Source organism: Bicyclus anynana, chromosome Z (genome assembly GCF_947172395.1).
Source record: "Bicyclus anynana chromosome Z, ilBicAnyn1.1, whole genome shotgun sequence".
Taxonomy (NCBI): Eukaryota; Metazoa; Arthropoda; class Insecta; order Lepidoptera; family Nymphalidae; genus Bicyclus; species Bicyclus anynana.
Window position 1 is genome coordinate 12,908,992 of NC_069110.1, and position 22,450 is coordinate 12,931,441.

Sequence of the window (22,450 nt, forward strand, 5' to 3'; positions counted from 1 at the left end):
TTTATCGTTCCGAAACGATGTTCTGTAGAAACCGAAAGGGGTGTGGATTTTCATTCTAATCCTAACGAGTTAGCCCGCTTCCATCTTATATAGCATCAACATTCTCCACTTACCATCAGGCGAGATTATAGTCATGGGCTAACTTGTAAAGAATAAAAAAATGAAACATTTGTAATTAATAAATAATAATTTAAAATATAAACAAAACTAATTTCCCCCACACTGTTGGTTTAACTTAATAATTTTCAATGAATAGTCGCTAGCGACTCCATTCACGTAAAATTCTGTTCTTTTACAAATCCCTGCGGGAATCGTAGATATTTCCGAGATTAAAAATAGCCTTTGTGGTAATCCAGGTTATATTTTATTTTCATTTCAAAATTCATGTTCTGTTCCATGACCCCATTTAGTAATAAATACTTATCCAAACCAGTTTAGTGGTTAGCCGTGAAAGGATAACAGACAGACAAACTTACTTTCGCATTTATAGTAAGTATTCATACAGTGGATTCAGATATTACAATACTAGAAACTTGGCCCAAAAATGGGCATGCCAGTGATTCCAATAATAATAAATTAATTGACATTAAACACTGCTGTAAACCTATAGGACAAATTTTCTTTGACTGTTAGTCAAAATGACGAAGAATTTTTCTGACATAAAACATATTATAAAAATTTTATTTTGTAATTAACATGTTAGTTTAAAATTAATATTAGGTTTATAATGAATAACGTTTTGTAATTACTTATACAGAGTGCTGGGGAGTATTTCCCATAGATCTAGGGTTATATTCTTTACCGAAAAATTTATTAAAAATATTCAAGTAACATGTGTTCTAAAATTAATATTTTCGGGGTAAATCATATTTTTTTTGAAAACCGATCTTAAAATGTGTCCCACTCATCCTTATAATTATGACGTAGCAAAGTTTTACGTATTTTAAAATGCAAGGATAGATAAAGCCGTCTGTTACATGGATAGTCGGAATTATTCGAATTGCTTTGTATGAAAGGTTTTTATTTATTGGTTATAACAATATTAGTTATTCATTCGTCTCCCATAAGTGGACTCATCAACACCTTGAAGTTATAGGAAATACTCCGAAGCACCCTGTATATTATCCATACTTATAATAAATCTGTAGAGAGGTAAATTCTGTACATGAAATATATTTTCAAAATAACTATCAGGGGGTGATTAGTGATCGATACTGATGCCAACAATGCAATCAGTAAAATTTTTGTCTGTCTGTCTGTCTGTCTGTATGTTCGTTATAGAAACAAAAACTACTCGACGGATTTTAACGAAACTTGGTACAATTAATCTTCATACTCCTGGACAGGTTATAGTATACTTTCATCACGCTACGATCAATAGGACCAGAGCAGTGAAGGGAAATGTTGGGAAAACGGGAGAAATTACTCCATTTTTAAGCTTCCGTCGCGTGTGCAGCCTTAACGGGTAGGGTAAGGCTAGGGTACCGGTAGGGTATGGTAGGGGTAGGGTTGGCTAGGTAGGTAGACTTTTAGGCAGACGAAGTCGCGGGCGTCCGCTTGTTGGAAATAAAGGCTTTATTATTGATAAAGAGTCTGAAAGCATTTTTTAATTCCAGCGTGGGCCGCGATGCCGCGCTGTTACATGGTCAAGAAAAGCAAACAGTGGCACGATGGTCCGCCCCTGTACAGCCCCACCGAGGCCAGCGTGGCTCCTCCATGCTACAATCCGGTGGAGACGACAGCAGTGACAGAAGGTATCATCATTATCAACCCATATTCGGCTCACTGCTGTGCTCGAGTCTCCTCTCAGAATGAAAGTGGTTAGGTCAATAGTCCACCACGCTGGCCCAATGGAAGACTTCACACACGCAGAGAATCAAGAAAATTCTCTGGTATACAGGTTTCCTCACGATGTTTTTCCTTCACCGTTTGAGACACGTGATATTTAATTTCTTAAAATGCACACAACTGAAAAGTTTGGCAGAATATATACAGCTATGTTATAGCTATTATAATGCACTAGTTTCTGTAGCACGGTTTAGAACACAGAAGAGAACTCGGAACGGAATATTATTTTAATACGCTACTGGTAAACATTCAAAAAATTCAAAATTCACTTATTTCGAGTAGACTCAGTTTACAAGCACATCACAATATTACATACATACCAATTAGTGCGCTGTACCTAGTGTTTTTAAATACGCGGACACCGGCTCGGCGGCTGGCAGGGGTCTAGGCGAGCTCGTATTCACTGGCCACCAGATAATTGCGCGCGTGTGTCATATTGTCAAGGGTTAAAAACAATTGACGTCGCCCTTTTATTTTTAATCGAAAATTCATACCGAGGGAGACATATGACAAAAAAGATTTGGTGTACACGAAATTAATAAACAAAGAGAACGATTGACTTCCATTGCATGTGCAATTTGTGCGTGAGCATACACGTAATCGTATTATGCTGTGATATTTTTAAGTTCATTTATTTTAAGTAGTCTCAGTTTACAAACACTTTTTGAAACGTCAGTTGACTATTTGTAAAGATTCTGCCGCCGTTTCGCAAGGCAGGTTCTACTGAGAAGAACCGGCAAGAAACTCAACAGTTGCTCTTTTAAAAAAAAAATCATACAATTTACAATTGATAACAACATAACAATTTCTTATAGTTTTACTTCCTGTGTGAAGGTGGAAGCTGATCCAATGGCCTCCAAGTACCTTTATCATTAAGGAAATCATCAATGGTGTAGTAACCTCGACTAAGTAAATATGTTTTTCAACACATTGCCTAAAGTTATGCATTGGCAGGTCCATCACAATCTTGGCGATCTCGTTATAGAAGAGTACACCCAAACCTACTTAAGATTTTTTTACTCTTTGGAGACTTATGCAGTAATAACTAAGTTATGCCCATGTCTTTACTAGACATGGGCATAAGTTAGTTATAAGACGTGGGTTTAAATCTCCTTTTTTGACTATTAATGCCTTACCTAGTGCAAACCCTGCGTCCAAATTCGGAGAAGAAAAAGTACATAATAACCTAATAGTATAATAAATAATAATAATATACTAGCAGACGCCCGCGACTTCGTCCGCGTGAAACTCGATGTAAACATTCAACTAACCCCTACCCAACTCTAGCCCTACCCTACCCCTACCTTTTCCTGAATTTTCTTTGCTATAAACCTCACGGAGCCCGAGACCTTTCCAACGAATGCAAAACCGTGAAAATCGGTTCGTGCGTTCTGGAGTTATAGCGTCAGGAAGGAAAACCCGACTTATTTTTATATAGTAAAAAAAAAAAAGATGTATACGTGTAATATCTGTGCACCCATTTACATAATACATTTAAACGAAAACCTTGAACCCTCATAAATGAAGCCCAAATCAGAGTCACGCAGAACCAATTTTGTTAAGAGATAAATTATATCAATAGCTATACCTACATAATAAACTACATGCTACCTTTATCGGTCAAGTTTTACATTATTTTATTCATGAACCCTTGTATTAAAGCAACCGTAACATCAAGTGAAAATATTCAAACCGAACTAAAAAAACGGAATAAAATATAACCCATTCACTAGTTCCACCATTCAGTTCAAGGCACTAAAATATCTAACTCAGTGTGGAGGATTTTGGAGAGTCCAAACCACAGGGAATAAAACACGTAATTTCTTGTAATGTAGAGGTGCGATCGCTTCAGGCTTCGGGAGTGAAGTGTGTGATTGATATATGGGGTGCTTTATTATATAGCCTTTGAAGCGTCCGCATTCCCTTGTCTTTATTGCAGTAATAGTGTACAATATAAAGGAGACAGAGTTACATGTATAAAGGAGATAGTTATACAGTGAGAGCGAGATAACAATAGTGTGTGAATAGTACAATAAACATACCTCAGAATGAGACAGTTATTATTAGAGTAGTAAAGCAATATAGAATATGATGGTCAAACAAATTATAATATATAATTTAAGTACACTATCATATAATCTACATCTGCATGCATATTTATATACATTAATCATTGCTCTTATAACTAATTAGCTAAATGGAAATCATTCTTAATCACACAGATATTATACTTAATAAACTATGAACATATAAGGAAATACGATTAACAAACTTAGTAATCTAATACCTACCATTATTATCTATATTCTAAGCGCATAGCTGAACATTTACTAATGTATCGACAACTAGAATTGGTTGCCTAACAATTCTTAACACTCAGGATATGCGCTGATATACAATACACGATAGCATTTCATTTTGAAAGCTCTTTTGAACGTCAAAGGTTTCGAAAAGGCTTGTCACATACAGATAAATGTGTGGATAAAATTGAACTAGTAACCCAGGCAAGATCCGTGAAGCATTTTTACAATTGATTAATATCAAGTTAATTTTGCGTGATACGATTTTTATTTACGAAAATTTTTGATTCTGTTAACTGGGTTAACAGGTAATGAAATTTTCTAAGCGTCGAAACGAGATAATGTACCACGCAATTTGTAGGATACTGTGGCTGTTAATTTGTATTAACTATTAATTAAGAAACAGTAAAAAAAATCTGTCTTGTTTAGTGACAAGTTTTGGTAAGCTCCTAACTTGTATCAATAACGAGGATGTTACTAACCAGCTGTTTTTTTTTTTTACTGTTGCTTAATTTATAGTTATACAACTCAACTGCCACAATGTCCTACAAATTTCGTGGTACATTATCTCGATTCGACGCTCAGAAATTTTTAATACCTGGTTAGCTACCAGAAACCCAGTTAGCTACCAGAAACTAGAATTTTTGTAAATAAAAAAGTTGAGCGTCTCGTAATCGATTATAGAAATGCTCCACGGATCCTGAGCATTAGCGATATTAAATGATTGAAACGTATTCCAATAAATAGAAAAAGTTTTACCGACCTATTTCTTGGTTTATTCAACATAACTACTATTACTATATACAATATACCTACTAATACTATACTATTACATAAAATTACAAATAGATATTTACTGACCAACTGCTCGAAATACAGGTAAAGGAGATGGTCCAAAATTGTATGGAGCCCAGGTCCAGTCATTGTACCCTAGCGGAAATAAAAAAAAAAAAAAATATATTTTTGTTAACTATTTTGGATTATACAAATCTACGAATTTACTTTAATTCTTTCGAAATAATGTTCATTATATCCCAAGAAATGCAACACTATTAAGTGTAATAATGGCGAATTGATGACGTTTTCAATGCAGTAATCGACTTGACGGTTTCTGTCAATTGTCATGTTGCTTTAAGGACGCCATCTTGATATAACTCAAAAACTTGGGTTTTAATTTTATTGATCTCTTTCTGTTTAGTTACATTTATTCACTTTAATAAATTTTAATAAGATCCTTGTATTTTTAAAATTTTAATGGTACAAGAGTGGACCTGAAATGGACCATCTCCTTTTATACATCTGTTTTTGAATAATTAAACTAACGATCATATTTAAAAAAATGTTATGACGATTTATAGTTATTCTTTTAGAAATGAAAACGAAAGAGAATGTCAAACTTCTATATTAACCGAAGAAATATTTTGCCCCGTTTATTCCACCAAAAGAAATAATTACATACGCATGTTTCGACACTAAAGTAACAGAGGAGAGTTAGAAAATTAATTTGACAAAATTATTTAAATTACGCTACGTTTCAAATAGTCCATTTGCAGAGAAATTGTAAAAGAATTGCTCGTTTAAAATATAAATGAGTTTTACATTGGTCAGCCTCCTTGAAGTTTCAGTTTGTTCTATTTATGAAGTTAGACAGTGTTATTGTTAAAAAGTACTTAGTGTTTTTAAGTTAACAAGTTTCAATGTCGCAGTGCACTGTAGACGAAAATGAACGTTGTATAACGGTTTTAATTAAGGGTTTCTCGTGAAAATGAAAGAATTAAACTGTTACAAAAGGGTCTCGCTTTGCATTCGTTGGTGGTCTGACCTGCCTTTATCTCTTTAGTGTTTAGCGACTAAAGAGAAAAAGGAAAAAACGTAGTCATTTCAGGCACCTCGTGCGCTAGGCGGCCATTATTGCGACTAGTGGATGTGGTCGCGAAAGCTATGGCCACAAATTGGGCCGACACGACAGGTCGTTTTGACCATACGAAGTATACTTTTTTTTTAACCCTAGCTCTGTCATGGCAAATGCTGGCTAGTCATCCCCTGTAGCCAAGTAGCACGTCGATTCTCTTTCTACGATCGCAAACGTTTTGAAAACTAGAAAATTGTATAGGAATGACGTTTGCTATAGACAGGTCACGTGATTAAGATCTGCCATTCATTCATTCAGTTTGCGATCGTAGAATAAGAATCGACGTGCCACTTAGCTACAGGGGCTGTGTTCTTCTTATCTTATTGTGTCGACCTCAGCTGCATCACCGGTTTGGGCGAATGCATAAGCATCGCCTGGGTGGTCTCTAAGGGCGTCTCCTACGAGACTCGGACCTCGGCTTAGAAGGCCGTTCTGGAAGGGTTATTGGCCTCAGTGTAACAGTCCGTGCGCCCCCGAAATCTTGATGAACCCCACGACCGGGTGACGTCAGATATCGGGAACCTCGTCTTTGCCGACGACGACGCTGTGTAGCTTGCGTTTGTTTTGTATGGGAAGCATTGTCGGTCACAATGTCATCGGTAGGACGTTTTTTGAGCGTTTAGATTTACAATCGGCGTTGGAATCGGGGGAGTAGTTGCGCAGGCAGTTCGTGAGTGACCAACGGCCCGACTATTGGCCTCTTTACGACCGGACGTGGTCGTGGCCGCAATTCTGGCCACATCCTAACCATCTTTTGCGACTACGGCCAACAAACCGTGGTGGTTTAGATTCCCAGCTCGTGTCTATTTAGGATTTTACTCCAATTCTAAAAATAGAAAAAGTATGATAAATGCGCATGTGAGTTTGTTTGTTATGCTTTTACTCCTGATGGTGTCAAGTAATTTATATTCCCGTATCATAGGAGATCTTAGAAAGTATTTCCTTGATAATATGGAAGTTTTATCAAAACGTATATAATGAACCTTAGACGAACCCGAAGTCTATAAGATAAGTGAAGTTGAGTGCAACTGAATGGATATCTATACTAATATTATTAAAGCGAAAGTAAGTCTGTCTGTTACCTTTTCACGGCTAAACTACTGAACCGATTTGATTGAAATTTGGTATAAAGACAAAGTAAATCTTGTAGCAAAACATAGGCATTCTTTCCCGGAATAAACCACGGAGTTAAAAAACAGACTTTACGCGCACGAAGTAGTCCGCTAGTATAAATATGTCTATATTTTATGAACGTCTACATAAAGGCTTAAAGCAATTTGGAGTTATAGCAAAACACATTCGCGCTCCATTCATTTCAAGGCAAATTGTTTGATGCATTTCATAAGAGCTCTTACTACGGGAAATATTATATCCAATTAGTGCTGAATGATAAAAGTATAAGTATTAAAAGCGAACCAGCGTATTCTTGCAAACTTCGTTCGCTGTGAAGGATTTTCATGCAATTTCCATGCATGTTTTCATCTCGTTTAAGACCCATCTGATATTAAGTATACCATAATCTATACTAATATTATGAAGAAGTAAAGTTTATGAGGTTGAGGGAGTAATCTCAGAAACTGCTGAATAGATTTTGAGATTTTTTTTTAATCCACGTCATGTGTGAGTATCATGCGTCATCATATGACACCGTCTTCTCACAGAATCGAGAATGAATACGTTGGGCGTCTGCTGGTCTAAAATATAACGACACTTCGCAATCAATGCGGATTAGCGGGATTAGGGTTTAACGTTCAACCAGGTTGACTCTGTTACGATCACTATTAGATGTTAACTTTAATGATCGGGTTTAATCACAGAACACAGAAAAAACGCATTATCTTCAGCTTGGGCGTCTGCTGCAATAAAAAAATATGAAAAGTTGTAAAGAATAAACAACTTTCAACTCTAAATAAAGGATATTTATTTCTTTTAACACTGAAGTTTAAAAAATATTTTATTTTCAGTCAACTTCATAATTTCAAAATAAGTAAGTAGTTTGTTAGTGTGCTATATTTTTATAAGTGTGTTCGCTTAAGACACGCCCAAGGCACGGAGTTTTCATTTATTTTTTATTCAGAGGCTTTGTAAGTCTTAACGTGTTCTCGGAGTGACTGGAGTTGAAAAACCATCAACGTCCCAAATCCGGGCTGCTACGGAGATTTTCGTGGAAGAAAGAAATGCTTTTAATAGCCCGAGCCAGGAGTCGATCTCAGGACTGAAGCTACAGAGGCTAACCACTGGATCCATGAGGCAATTAGTAGCATCACATTTTACTAGGGAACAACTTCGAGTGAAATTCTGACAAAACGTACAATTTTTTACAAATCCCGAGCCTATGTTATGCTCTAAGGTCCAATTTAGCTCTATACCAAATTTCATTCAAATCGCTTTAGCCGTGAAAAGGTAACGGTCAAATAGACAGAATTACTTCTGTCTATTTGACTGTTACCGTCTCTTATAATCTATAATATCTCTTCTTCTTATAATCTATAATAATACTAGCTGCGCTCCGCAGTGCTACCCGTGAAAAATAAGTTTAAACTTACACGTAATTTTTAACTACAAACTCCAAAAAATGTTGTAGGTTCTAAATTCAACGCGTGTTTGTACCTAATATTTTTTTCAAATGTTTATCAACTCATTTATTACTTTTATAAAAAGTAACTGTTATTTTTTTTATTTAAAAATGTGATCAATCTTATTTAGAAGAACTTTGCTTCAAATCGGTTCAGTAGCAAAGGGGCAGTAAAGAAACATACATAAAGGAGTCATAATGACATTACTAACAACCACTAAATCATGACATAACTTGAACTTTCAAAAGAGCTTGTAAAATAAGCCTAATTAAAATAAATTAATTTTGAATTTTGATTTTTTTTATTTAAACACACACATATACACAAACTATGGTCTTTATTTATATTAATATGATTAGTGTGATAGTCAGGGATCCCTAGAACATTTTGTACAGCTGACTACTAACAAGCTAATTTTTCGTGAGTAGCTTCATCTTGATGAGACGATCAACTTTTTTATTTAGGAAAATTCTTGATTCTGATAGCTCACTGAGTTACCAGGAAATGAAAATTTCAGAGCGTGGGAACGAGATGATGTACCACGCAATTTGTAGGACTTCGTAGTTGTTCATTAATCAACAGTAAAAAAAAGCATCTTTTTAGTAACAATTTTTGTCACTCTAATATCCTCCCAACTTGTTCAATAACGCGGTTATTAAAAGTTGTTACTAACCAACATATGACATTTTTACGTTTGTAACAATGTAAATTTATTTTTTAGACACAATTCTTCACGCCTTGTCCCACAGAAACTCTATAATTTTTCATGATAGTATTCTAAATGTTATTTGAAATTTTATATAAATACAAATCTCACGGGAACCACGATTATTTCCGGGATAAAAATTAGCCTATGTGTAAATCCAGAGTAAAATATGTTATCATTCCAAATATCAGCAACACACACACACTATCGCCTTTAAAATTAATGTGATGTGATTTGTATAGGTTATTATCATTTGGATGAACCTTATAAACTCAAATGTACGAGTGTATAGTTTTATGGTGTTTGGTTTAGACTTTTAAAAGCCAACCCTCCGGCGGGAAATCGTTTGATAGGCTCTTTGTTGAATGGAAATTCGAAGTATGTTTCGGCAAAGGGAAAGATCAATACAACGCAGTCATACCATGTTATCGTTACTACGCTACTCACTATAACAAAATTTTAAATGAATATTTAAAAAGAGACCCACTATTTTGGTCACAGCACGTAACAGAAAAAAATCAATGGTGAAAAACATTAATTTTATAATAAATCAAAATAACCATAAATTATTATTAGAATTCACAATTGCTAATATTGTTTTAATTGTGTGTTTTTGTTGAAACTGTGCGTTTTTTAATGTAGGTACTTGCTTATCTTGATTATGTAATTGTCAATGAAACTGAAATTAAACCAGTCTGAAACTGATATTATTATTTAATATAGTACATTAATTTGGACATTTCTAATTGTAGTTTTTTTTAACATAATATACTCTTTTGCAATCCTCACAAAAAGTCCTTGAATTTGATACCCAGGTTGATATTTAAAAAAAAAAATCACCTCGAGTCTATAGCGTCTCACAGTCGACTTGTTGGTTTTTTTTTTATTCACCTATCTAAGAACACTTGGGTCATTACGACAAATATAACGATATCTTAATTACGTAAATCCGTCCAGAAATTCGAAGAAGGTAATCAAGAATATTACATACATACATACTTACACACATACATACAAGATACGCGCGAAAAACATAACCCTTCTTGCAGTCGGGTAAAAATTATTACACCAAAGAAAGCTACATTATCAGGGAGTAATACAGGCTATAATATATTCCCCTTATTCCCATTGAATGATATTTATAGGCAGGGTGAAACCGCGAGGTTCCTTTTTTTCTGATGTGTGATGTGACGATGTAATCTAAGACGGAAGCGGGCTAACTTTGAAGAACTACAAGTTTATTCTACCCATATCTCTGACGGTGTTATATGATATTTAATTGTTCTTGATTCTGTCAGTAAAAACATAAATGATTACAGGTCAAAATGCGACTGAGTCAGTCGCATTTTTGGAGAGGACGGCGGCGGACACGCAAGCCGCTCTCGATCTGTTGTCGTTGGCGAATAGCCGGCCGAACCCACCGCTGTCGCCGCCCCCGCCACCGCCGCCACAGGCACCAGACGCGCCGCAGCCGCCGCCACTGCTCGTGGACACCCCACGAGAATACCTCCCTGAGCCTTTTGCTCCCGAGCCTTTTGCTCCAGAGCCGTTTGCTTCAGAGCCTTTGATACAGCAAACCTATGCTCCGGATACTTTTATACCCAAACCGTATGTTCAAGAGCCTTTTGGCACTGACCAATTCTCGCAGGAAGCATTCGCTCCGGAGCAATACACGCCGCTGCTGCAGCCCGATCCACCGCTCGTGCCTGTGTACACGTACACGTTGCAGCCAACTAACATATTCATAGTGACCGATGAGCATACCGAAGCAGTCTACCCGACGAGGCCGAATGTAACACCCGTGCCGCAATATGAATATATGGTGGACCCACAAGTGTACGTTATGGATCCAAATCTCGTATACCAACCGGTCGCTTCAGATGCTCAGATACAGTTCGTGGAGCCGCTGACGATTCCCATCATCGTGGAAACGGTGCCGATGCCAGTGCCTCAAGTGGCGCCTGAAACGCCTCCGCCGCCTCCGCCCGCGCCGCAGCCGGTCGAGATCCCGGTGCCTGCACCTGCGCCAGTGCCGACACCTCAGCCGCCGCCAATCATCAACACCAATACGGCAATTGAGCCGGGAGAGATAAGGCAGCCTGCCCCTAAAGAAAAGTCCTCAAAGTATGACTGCGACGAATGCGGAAAACGCTACGCGACATCTTCAAATCTCTCGCGTCATAAGCAAACGCATCGGAGCCTAGATTCGGGTGCGGCGAAGAAATGCGAAGAGTGTGGGAAGGCATACGTGTCGATGCCGGCGCTGGCGATGCATATTCTGACCCATAAAATGGGATACACGTGCAAAGTGTGCGGCAAAAACTTCTCGCGGCGGTGGCTGCTGCGCGGTCACTCGCGCTCGCACACGGGAGAGCGGCCCTTCGACTGCCCGGTGGCGGGCTGCCGCAAGGCCTTCGGCGACCGCTCCAACCTGCGGGCTCATCTGCAAACTCACTCGCCCGTCAAAGAGTACGAGTGCTGTCGCTGCGAGAAACAGTTCGCTCTCAAGAGCTATCTGTTGAAGCATCAGGAGTCTGCGTGCTACCAGCCCTGCTAGAGGACGCGAAGGTCGACGTAACAAAGCAACGAAACTTCCTCTGTTAACTTCTATACATCTATAAGTATATTCAACAAACCAATTTAAGAATAAGGCGGTGATAAACCGGCGGCAAAAAAATTGATAAGCAATAATAATGTACCTAATATTGATATGGCTCTTTCTATTAACATAATTTATTAAGCAATATATTAATTGATAGAAAATCCAGCTTCGACGGATTTACTTACATATTATGTCAATTTTTGACAACAGCCTGCGATGTTTTAGACGTAACGTAAAATAATTTATACGTAGTATTTATAAGTAATTTTTCGATAAAGTAACCACGCGCCTGGTTTGTGACGATTTAGATAATAGTTTGGTGATACATAGAGACTTAATGTAACCGTCGAGCTGTGGTACAAAGAGAGCAATAAAGTATTGTGAATAGAAGAAAGTGATATGTGCACGAGTAGCGTGCGATGCGTAGTATGTAGCGAGTAGTAGGCGGGCGGCGCCGCGCGTCGCGGATGGACCAAACTGTAGCCGGGCGCGCTCGGACTGCGCTCTCTCGCCTTCACAGCTCACCTCACTCACTCACCTCACTCACCTCACTCGCCTCACTCACTCACCTCACTCACCTCACTCACCTCACTCACTCACCTCACTCACCTCACTTGCCTCACTCACCTCACTCACCTCACTCACCTCACTCACCTCAGTCACCTCACTCACCTCACTCACTCACCTCACTCACCTCACTCACCTCACTCACCTCACTCACCTCACTCACCTCACTCACCTCACTCACCTCACTCACCTCACTCACCTCACTCACCTCACTCACCTCTGTCATCTCACTCACCTCATCACTCTTCACACATCTCACACTCCTCACAATACCATCACGACACTTTTTTATAACTAAACTTACAGTGATAAAAGTAACAGACTATTATTGTTTTAACAACAAAGGATTGAAACAAAAATAAACATCGTAGCTTCTCAAATCAAAAGTTATAACTAACAATTGAGAAAAAAAAAACAGCAAAATTAGCTGAAATTGGCAGTACTTCCATCACCGCGCATTGACTTCGATGTATCATACTCGTAAATCTAATTTAGCTTGGAAAATTCTTCGCTAAATTAGGGTTATGAACCTTCAATAGTATTTCAATGGTGTAGCGTAATTTTTATATTAAAATGATAATTATGTACCTGCAACACCAAACTTTATCCTAATTTGTTACATTGATTTTGGATTGACATCCACTACGGATGAAATTTTAAAGACGAATTCACGTCAAAATATAAGAATAAGGATGAAATAAAAGGCTTTATTATAATTATTATTATTATAAATGGCCTGGTATTGGTTATGCTCCATATATACCTCATATTCGTAAACTTAGGTTTTACATGAAATCTTGAACGAAACCTTCAAGAGTATACATAAACGAAAACAAATACCCAGCTATTGCATACATGGGTGCTATACGCTGATTTGAGCAGGTGTGTTATTTGAAAGAAATAAAGAAAGAAAAATAAACGAAAACGCTCAGTGAGCGAAAAAATTGCTCGCACCGCGTTGTGGTCACAGTAAAATATCCACATAGCGAAATTCGTGTTATGGCTCTAATGAAAACGTGCACGACACTTTGTGGCATTCACAGAAAGACCAAATAGCAAAATTTGTATTGTGGCTGACATGCTATTCGATCTCAACGCGTTGTGGCAATGAAGAAAAGCCATGACGCGTTCTGACCATTCATTGTTTTAATCGCATCCCCACAGTCGCTCCAGGAATATAAAATGCAACTCAAAATGCCACAGTAATAGTTCCTGTAAAAATAAATAGCAATCAAATACTTATTTTCTTTATTGCCATAGCGTCGTGCAGGTTTTCATTAGAGCCATAACACGAATTTCGCCACGTGGATTTTTTACTTTGACCACAACGCGTTGTGAGCTATTTTTCCGCTCACTGAGAATTTTCTATCTTTGAGCGTAACATACATTTATTTTTAATATGTGATTACATATTTAAGGACACAAACTTGTGTTCAACATCGATTCCACTGTATCATCGTCCACATGGTCAGAAGAGTGATTTCAGACTAGCGTAATTTTTTGCGGGTTGCATTACACGCTCTAAAAAACCGGACTCGCATAAACGGGCATATTTCAGCGTGTTCGCTCGAACCAGCTTTGTTATGTCAGTATTACCATAACATATACGAGCTTAAAAGCTCGTCAAGGCCCGTACGGGTTGAGCGCCTACAAAAACGAGCTCATACGCGCGTAATAAACGCTAGTCTGAAACCGCCCTTATTCATTAACCAATCATTCCGACTTCATTGAGCTGGAAGCATTTATTGTAGACTTTTGTGGGTACATTTTGTGGTATTAACCGTACGAATATTATGCAGAAAGTGAGGAAATTACGTGATCAGAGTATATATATATATTATATATATACATTCAATGTTGAAGGTCATGTTATTGGCTGTGACATCGCATCGTAAAAATGCATCTAATGTTAAACTGCCATTTTGTTACGATAATTAACACCAACGTTCTTTGTTTTCTCTACTATATAAACTCCGGGCACCGGATAGTAAAATAAAGTGGGATTGTCCTCAAAAAATCTCAATGCTATCCTAAAATAATAAGCTTCCAGTCCAATTTCCGAATTCTATACTTTAAAAAGTCTTTGTGCCCGCCTCTGATGTTTCTCCAGACAATTACCTCATGAGATCGTTGAACGAAACCAATTCGAAAGCAATAAGTTAGGTATATCGATAGTTTTAGGTATATATAAGTCGCATACAGGTTAAATAGAGTAAAAAGCACTGCGTGATAAGTAGATTTTAATTGGGTAGTTTTGACATAGTACATACGTCGAAAGTTTGTTTAAACAAAGACACATATATGTACATCACTGTGATGATCATCACCACCATCAGACGCGTATATGTCATCATCAACAGTTAGTGTTTAACTGATGATGATGAGGATTTTCTATTTTTTTAGCTCACACATAAGTTAACTATAGAATAGTAATAGAAATATAAAAAAAACATTAAAAATATGAAAAAAAAATGCTAGTGAGCTAGTCTGTTAATAATGAGACAAATGTAAATATTTTGTTATGCAAGACTCAATTGTAATTGATATAAAAAGCATGAATCATTTAATACGCATTAAGGATTCTATACTAGATTCTAGGCCCTTTGCCAGTGTGTAAATATCATTCAAAAGTACGAGGTTTCAACGAAACGTTTTTGTAAAAACTAATAAAAATTTATCGATGTTACATTTCATTATTCGTTTAATTCACGAATAGGGTGCTGGGACGAGTCATATCAAAATATTTCATATACATTATTAACATGTATACTACTATCTAAGTATATACGTAATCTTTCTATACTTGAATTAATTCACTCTAAGCTAAACATGCACCAGCTCTCTATTTGTAACTCTTAGTGTAAGAATGTTCAAATTATATGACGTACATAATTTTCAGTTGTAGCTACTATTTTTTTAGAATCGTATATTTTCTTTTGCTAATAATAACCATACCAAATATTATGTCCGCCTTTAAAGATGCCAAGAGCACCTACTTACATCACAATCATTTATTTCCTATATACTAAAAAGAAAATAGTACGACCATTAGTACATGTCATTTATTTTACACACGACTTAAACAATATCTATCAAAATATTTATAATTAATTAAATATCTTAATTTGGTATAGTAAGTAGAATATAAATATAATATTTTTTGAAATTAGAATGTAACTAGATATTCATATATACTTACCTATATTCAAAAACACGAAATAAGATTTAAACCTCAATTTTCTTTACAGTAAAGTGGGCCTAATCACCACTTTTTAAAGTTCACTTTACTTTGAAGAAATTTGTGGTATAAAAACCATTCCATGTTTATGAATAAGGCCGTAGGTTTAACTCACAATAGATATTTTTGTCGTCAATTTGCATAATAACCTTCGTCAATTTGTTGTTATGATCTATGTAAGACTAATTACTTTATCTCTTGTGAAGACAATATGTTAAGTTTAAAGGCAGGCAAGTTTCCATACACGATAGGGGTAGCGTAACTGTAGAAGTACTTTCGTTACGCTCGTTAAGGAAGGAATTATTTTCAAGTAAACTATCATCTTAACAAAGGAGGTTGGCCACTTTCATACAAACTGTGACCAGACCATAAACTGCCGTGGCCACAAATAACCTAATGTTTCGACAGCTTGTAATGCTGCAAATAATATCTAATTGAACTTTTTACTTTTTTTAATTCGGAGAATATTTATGTTATTCATCTTATGAGAATATAAAATTGACTCGATTATTTAAGTGACACTGTCCTTGTCATTCTTTTATTCAAATTAGCTTTATATATAATTTATATTACTTTTAACAATAAAGTACACAAAAACAATATTTAGTTGTTATGTATATTATATATAACAATATTAAGTTATTTATATCTTATGTAAGTTTAATACGTCATTAGATGAGTAACGTACATCAATGACGTACAATGCACATATTATAAAAAAATTTTGTTGACTGACTTTACAGTGACATGTGACTGTAAAGTCAGTCAACAAAATTTTTTTATATGACTGACTTTACAGTGACATGTGACTGTGTGGTTTAAAACTTAAAAGGGCTAGTACCCCAGGACCCAAACAGTTTAAAGTATAAGAGTAAGGATATTAAACGCATTATTATACTTCATTTATACTGCTTCAAAAATAAATTGTTATATAATATGCATATCACTTATACTCGTATATAACAATAAAATAAATTAGGTCTTTACATATAGTTGTAATTGGATCCTCCAATAAAGAAGTATTTTTTCATGTAGTTTTCAACAATGGACACTTCCAAGTTAAATGTGGCCGACCTCCTATATATTGACATCCTATATAAGAAATAATAGTTTATAATATATATTAAAGATACAGTAAATCGTCATCTGAGCCTCAATTGAAGTAGCCACTATCGTGTACCACTTGCTCTTTACTTTGATAAATTGTTTTGATTGTGATTGAAAAAGTCAATTCCGCTCAAACGGAGTTTAACTAGACAATCGGCACGAATGTTATGGTTTTGAATAGATTTTGATAAGACTGATAGAAGGGACACTGTTACTTTGATGTGTTAATGTAAGTTACGAACTTCCAAACTTCGTACTGCCTTGAATGCGTTGTGTCCACACTTCTTGGCACATTCGCTAAACACTAGTCTCCTTGAGTGCTCTGCCGTCGTTGCAATCTCTGTCACCATTCTAGACTTCGCGCCACGAAAGAAGTCTCGCGGCTAAAACCTGAACTAAAATAGACAGCGTCTTACACAAATGACAATAAGACGGCCATTAACAATGCAATGAGCGCCATTAAGACATTATCGCCGCGTCTACGGGATTTGTTTTGTGGCGCAGAGTCTACACGTTGGCTTGTACCTAATGGCAGGCGTCCACAGATCCGTATCGTATGTATCGGACGCATTGTATCCGGTCATTCGTCCGCCACGAATGATGCGGATCTGTGGACGCCTGCCATTACACGATTATTAGAAACCGCGCCACGAAAGAAGGCCCGAACTTGAACTAAAATTTAAAGCTCCTTACACAAATGACAAAAAGCGACATTGAGACATTAGCGCTGCGTTTGCGGGACTTGTTATGTGGCGCGGAGTGTAGTTACAAACCAACAGAAAATTTTGAAAATATGTATTCGACAGAAAATCCAATAGCAGTAGAATATAAAATATATATTGGCATAATTACGGAATTGCAATCAATGATAATATAGAACACATTTCAATGAAAACTACATACTTGCGGTCAATTAAAATAGTTAAGCAAAATTGAATAATACCAATATACGAGTATGTATTAATCAAATGTGTTTAAACAGCTGGGTGTACTCATTTTGACGGTCTCTCTGGTTGTGCTGTCTTTTTGAACAGAGAAACCCTTCGTTTAGCCCAGCTAAGGTCAGTTTAGGTTCTCACATTTTATAAAATAGCCATAGAAAATGTATAGAATGAACATTTCTGAGGCTCTAGCCAAGTGGCTTTCATCGAATGACAGATCTTGATCACGCTATCTGTCGATAGCAAATGTCATTCCCAAACATTTTTCTAGTTTTCGAAGCGTTTGCGATCGTAGAAAGAGAATCGTCGTGCCACTTGGCTATAGGCCCTGGTCCGTTAAACATCGATCGTAGCTAGACAACGGAAAACGCCGCATGGAGGTCCGTTTATATCTACAGACATTTAGTGTGCCAGACACGTGCCGTGGCAGACAAAATAATATTCTTCTATACAGTATTTATTAACGTATTTATATCTATCATAACGCGGCCGCGTAGACGTTGACAGACACGGGCCGCGCCCGTTCATGTCTGTAGAGTCATTTTCATGAAACCTGAACTAAAATTGACAGTGCCTTACTCAAATATCAATAAGACCGCCATTAAGACATTAGCGCCGCTACTACCTGCTGGTCAGTGTGAACAGACGGTGTCTGTGAGTGTCTGCCACGCTACTTGTCTGTGACGCACTGTGTCTGTAGGTATAAACGGACACGGAAGTGTTGGTAGAATGAATTACCCATAATTCTCACGGTTTCTATGCCTTCCAATTAAGCCTGCTTCCATCTTAGATTAACATCCGGTATAGTCTTAAGATACTTATTATAAACATCCAGCACCCATCTTTTTAGTGGATGAAAAGTGTTTTATATCAAAAGGGAATGCCTATCACCGGCCCTAGCCTTAACCGTATAAAATAGTTGTATAATACCCGTGTAAAATAAAAGCCTTAACCGTATAAAATAGTTGTATAATACCCGTATAAAATAAAAGCCTTAACCGTATGAAATAGTTGTATAATACCCGTATAAAATAAAAGCCTTAACCGTATAAAATAGTTGTATAATACCCGTATAAAATAAAAGCCTTAATCGTATAAAATAGTTGTATAATACCCGGCAATTTACCTATATCTAATAATATCTTGATAATTCTACTTAAATAATGAAATAATTATTTTATCAAAAAAAAAATTCTGCAATGTTTTACGCCATTTTAAATTTAATATTTGATTTGTCCCCAACGGGGATAAGCATAGATCGTTGACCATACAGTCTCAGTTTTACGTAATTTTTGAAGACGTATAATTAGTATGTTTATTCGCTTTCTTGTTTTTAAGCTTGTTGGTAATAGAAAAAGTAATACAAAAAAATAATACAGCTTCATATGTTTCTTCTTTGAGCAAGAAGAGTGATAAAAAATGTTTTTTCCGTATGAAACATACTTTTATTAAGCCAATTATTTAACTTAATTTAATTTATACATGACATAATCATTTCCATATACTTTTATGTGGGGTATACCTGGGCTGACATTATATGGGCCGATGGGCTTTCACCTTTAGTATGTAAAAAATATTTTCCAATTAGGTTGCTTCAAAAACTCCTAGCTAAACTGTTATTAACCATTATTAACTATCATTAATGATAGTTTAGCTAGAAAATTTTTAGGCAACCTACTCGCGGTATATTTTTAACGTAAATACTAAATTTGATATCAAAACACTTTTAATCCAATGAAAAGACGGGTGAAGGTCATTTGAAATATAAATCTTCTACTAATGAGGCTAACTTATCGAGTGTGTTTCACAAACACTCGTTAAACTAAATGCATTTTAGATACAAATGCAATCCACATAGGCTATATATTTGCAGTGAATCGGCTAATTTATAGCCTATAGCCCTTTTGTAAGCCGAGCTTCATGCCCGCAGGCACTAAGTCCTACGCAGCCCACTTGTTAGCCAACTCGAAACAGTCAATAAATTCCACTGAATGAGCGTGGTCGATTATATGATACGTCGTAGCTGGCTATTGTGATGAACCATAATTATGTATCTGATACTATTATACATATGTAAAGTATATGACACATATTACATATAAATATATTTAAAATATAACATCTAATAGAAAATTTTTATTACTAACTAGCTGACGTCGCGCGGTTTCACCCGCGTGGTTCACGTTTTCGTGAGAATATGGGGATAATATATAGCCTATAGCCTTCCTCGATAAATGGGCTATCTAACACTGTAAGAATTTTTGAAATCGGACCCGTAGTTCCTGAGATTATCGCGTTCAATCAAACAAACAAACAAACTCTTCAGCTTTATAATATTAGTACAGATTACTTTTCAATCTGCCTCTTAAATTTTTTTTTGACTACTGGTTCAACTGATTTCAGATTTACGGCAGGCGTCAACTGATCCGCGTCGTCCCTATCGGACGCATTGCATCATTCGGATTTTTAGTTTTACGGTAGATAAAATCTGTTCGAAGCGATCCGTACGATGCGGATCAGTAGACGCCTGCCATCAGATGGTAGATACAGATAACTCTGGGATGGAACTGACAAAATTTATCAAGTGTCATGACTTTATATGAATATAAACGTTGAGTACTTACTCGTAGCTTTAGAGTAAAATTATGTGATATACTCATCCATATTTTACCTCTTCCAATTATACTTGTACAGTGGCACATCCAAACTTTGTATTTATGTGTATATATACAAAGTATATATGTTTTGTGTATACCTGAATACATTTGTTTGACTGATGACTTAAATGAACAACAAACCATTAAAAAATAATAATGAATCTTAATAATTTCGCAAGTCAACGTAGCGAAATAAAATATTGTGTAAAAGTGTTAAACGTCGTCAATTTTTTGTCGCAATTAATAAAATACATGATGATATAATAAACATTACGAAGTAATGGCATGTAAACTACTCGTATGTACATAAAGTTGCACTACTTGTTCAACTAATAGGATATTTAATTTGATTGTATAGGATATTTATTTTTATTGTATTTACTAAGAAAATGGAGTGAATCAATTGAATAATTTTTGTAACACACACATACTGTATCTATATATCTTATAATTAATTAGGAAATAGATTGATTAAAAATTGTTCGCAAGTGAATATCAAATATTCCAATTCCAAATCCAAACACTAGAATAGTTTTTTAGATCATGTCTGACACAGACATGTTTTTGAAGTATAATACAGGCTGTCTTCTTAGATTTATTTTAATTTAGTATAACGATAATTTTTTTTTTAGGCCGTAGTCCATATGGAACCCTTATAATCAGGATTAAAAATATTTATATTTTAAAAAAATATTAAATTATTTTACGGTTTTAACCCAAAGAACTGGCGGTTTCTGAATTTATGAAATTACATAATCGATATCGTTATTGGAGAGCATACGCGCGCACGCATCGAAGTGTGGACACCTACTGAACGTACGTCATCGCGTCGCAAGTTTGCACGGTGCGGCACCGCATTGGAAAATTTGCACGGTGCGTTGTGCGACATCGCAGATTTTTGCGATCCGACGACGTACCGCAGTGTTGTGGTTTCGCCCTTAGTTTCACCCATTGTGTCATAAATATGCATCTACAAGTTATGGAAAAAAAACCTGGCGGGCACAAACTGGTTATTTTATAGAGATGTGGTAATAATTAATTATAATGTAACTATAAACTCGTAGTCATTTAAAAGATAAAAAAGATACTAATTATAAGAAAATGAAAAGCAATACTATCATGTACAATTTTCTGTAGAAAATCATTAGGATCGAATACTTCCAAATATTAAAATTAGTATTTATAAATTTCAAATGTACAAGTCAAGTTAACTTCTACGAGCAATAATGTCGTTAATGTACTGTAAGAATTCGTTTACTTCAGATAATGTCTTAAAGAGTGTATTGTGTAAACTATAAAAATATATGTAAGTCGTAATAATTACATGCTAGCTGCTTATTTACACATTAAGTGAAATAACACCAGAAAACATAACACCAATTAATTAATTAATATAGTCAGAGAGCAGTTTTTGATATCGATCGATTTTTTGGTCTTTATGTAAGATTATTTATTTACACGGTCCGTTCTAAATAGACATTTTAAGTAGCAAAAATTCCGATAGAGCTGAATATTGGTAGAAACCTTTACACAAATAAAAATTACCTAAATTCAGCTCTGTCGTAGTTTTTATTATTCGATCACTATTTTTATGTTTAATTTGACCGGACTAACATGAAATCTCTCAAAAGCTCGCCTTAAATGATGAAATAATAACATTGTCATTGTTCTGGGCATCGTTTAATTATGACTAAATGTTCTCTTATTTGATTAATATTTATGGCTTCACAGATCGATGAAATAAATTAAAAATGTGATTTTATTAAACTGCAAATGAAATATTATATAACATCTAATAAATATACACACGTAGTTATTATATATTACAACGAATATTTGCGAATTCAAAAAAATAAACAATTATTTTTATACATTAAGTAAACCACATATTTTCATGTTATTGTTTGTTGAATATGCGCATATATAATGCAGGTTTACAACGATATGGTATGAGTAACAAAGCAAATTTACCATTGATTAAATCAAAATTTTTATA

General features: G+C 35.7%; 2 protein-coding genes across 2 annotated transcripts; both read left to right on the plus strand.

Moving 5' to 3' along the window:
• The first annotated feature begins 1,627 nt into the window (after positions 1 to 1,627).
• On the plus strand, positions 1,628 to 11,157 carry LOC128198026 (uncharacterized). Its single transcript, XM_052890792.1, has 3 exons — positions 1,628 to 1,754; positions 10,662 to 11,058; positions 11,115 to 11,157. Exons 1-3 carry the CDS (start codon positions 1,628 to 1,630, stop codon positions 11,155 to 11,157), a joined length of 567 nt encoding a protein of 188 aa, XP_052746752.1.
• LOC112046294 (transcriptional repressor scratch 2-like) lies at positions 10,688 to 12,530 on the plus strand. Its single transcript, XM_024082894.2, has one exon. It carries the CDS (start codon positions 11,162 to 11,164, stop codon positions 11,897 to 11,899), a length of 738 nt encoding a protein of 245 aa, XP_023938662.2. The 5' UTR covers positions 10,688 to 11,161; the 3' UTR covers positions 11,900 to 12,530.
• Positions 12,531 to 22,450: the final 9,920 nt, after the last annotated feature.

Coding starts and splice junctions, on each gene's coding strand:
- LOC112046294 (XM_024082894.2), top strand. CDS start 11,162: ATGGTGGACCCACAAGTGTACGTTATGGATCCAAATCTCGTATACCAA.
- LOC128198026 (XM_052890792.1), top strand. CDS start 1,628: ATGCCGCGCTGTTACATGGTCAAGAAAAGCAAACAGTGGCACGATGGT. Junction 1,755..10,661: donor GACGACAGCAGTGACAGAAG/GTATCATCATTA, acceptor AAATGATTACAG/GTCAAAATGCGACTGAGTCA. Junction 11,059..11,114: donor CCGCTCGTGCCTGTGTACAC/GTACACGTTGCA, acceptor ATACCGAAGCAG/TCTACCCGACGAGGCCGAAT.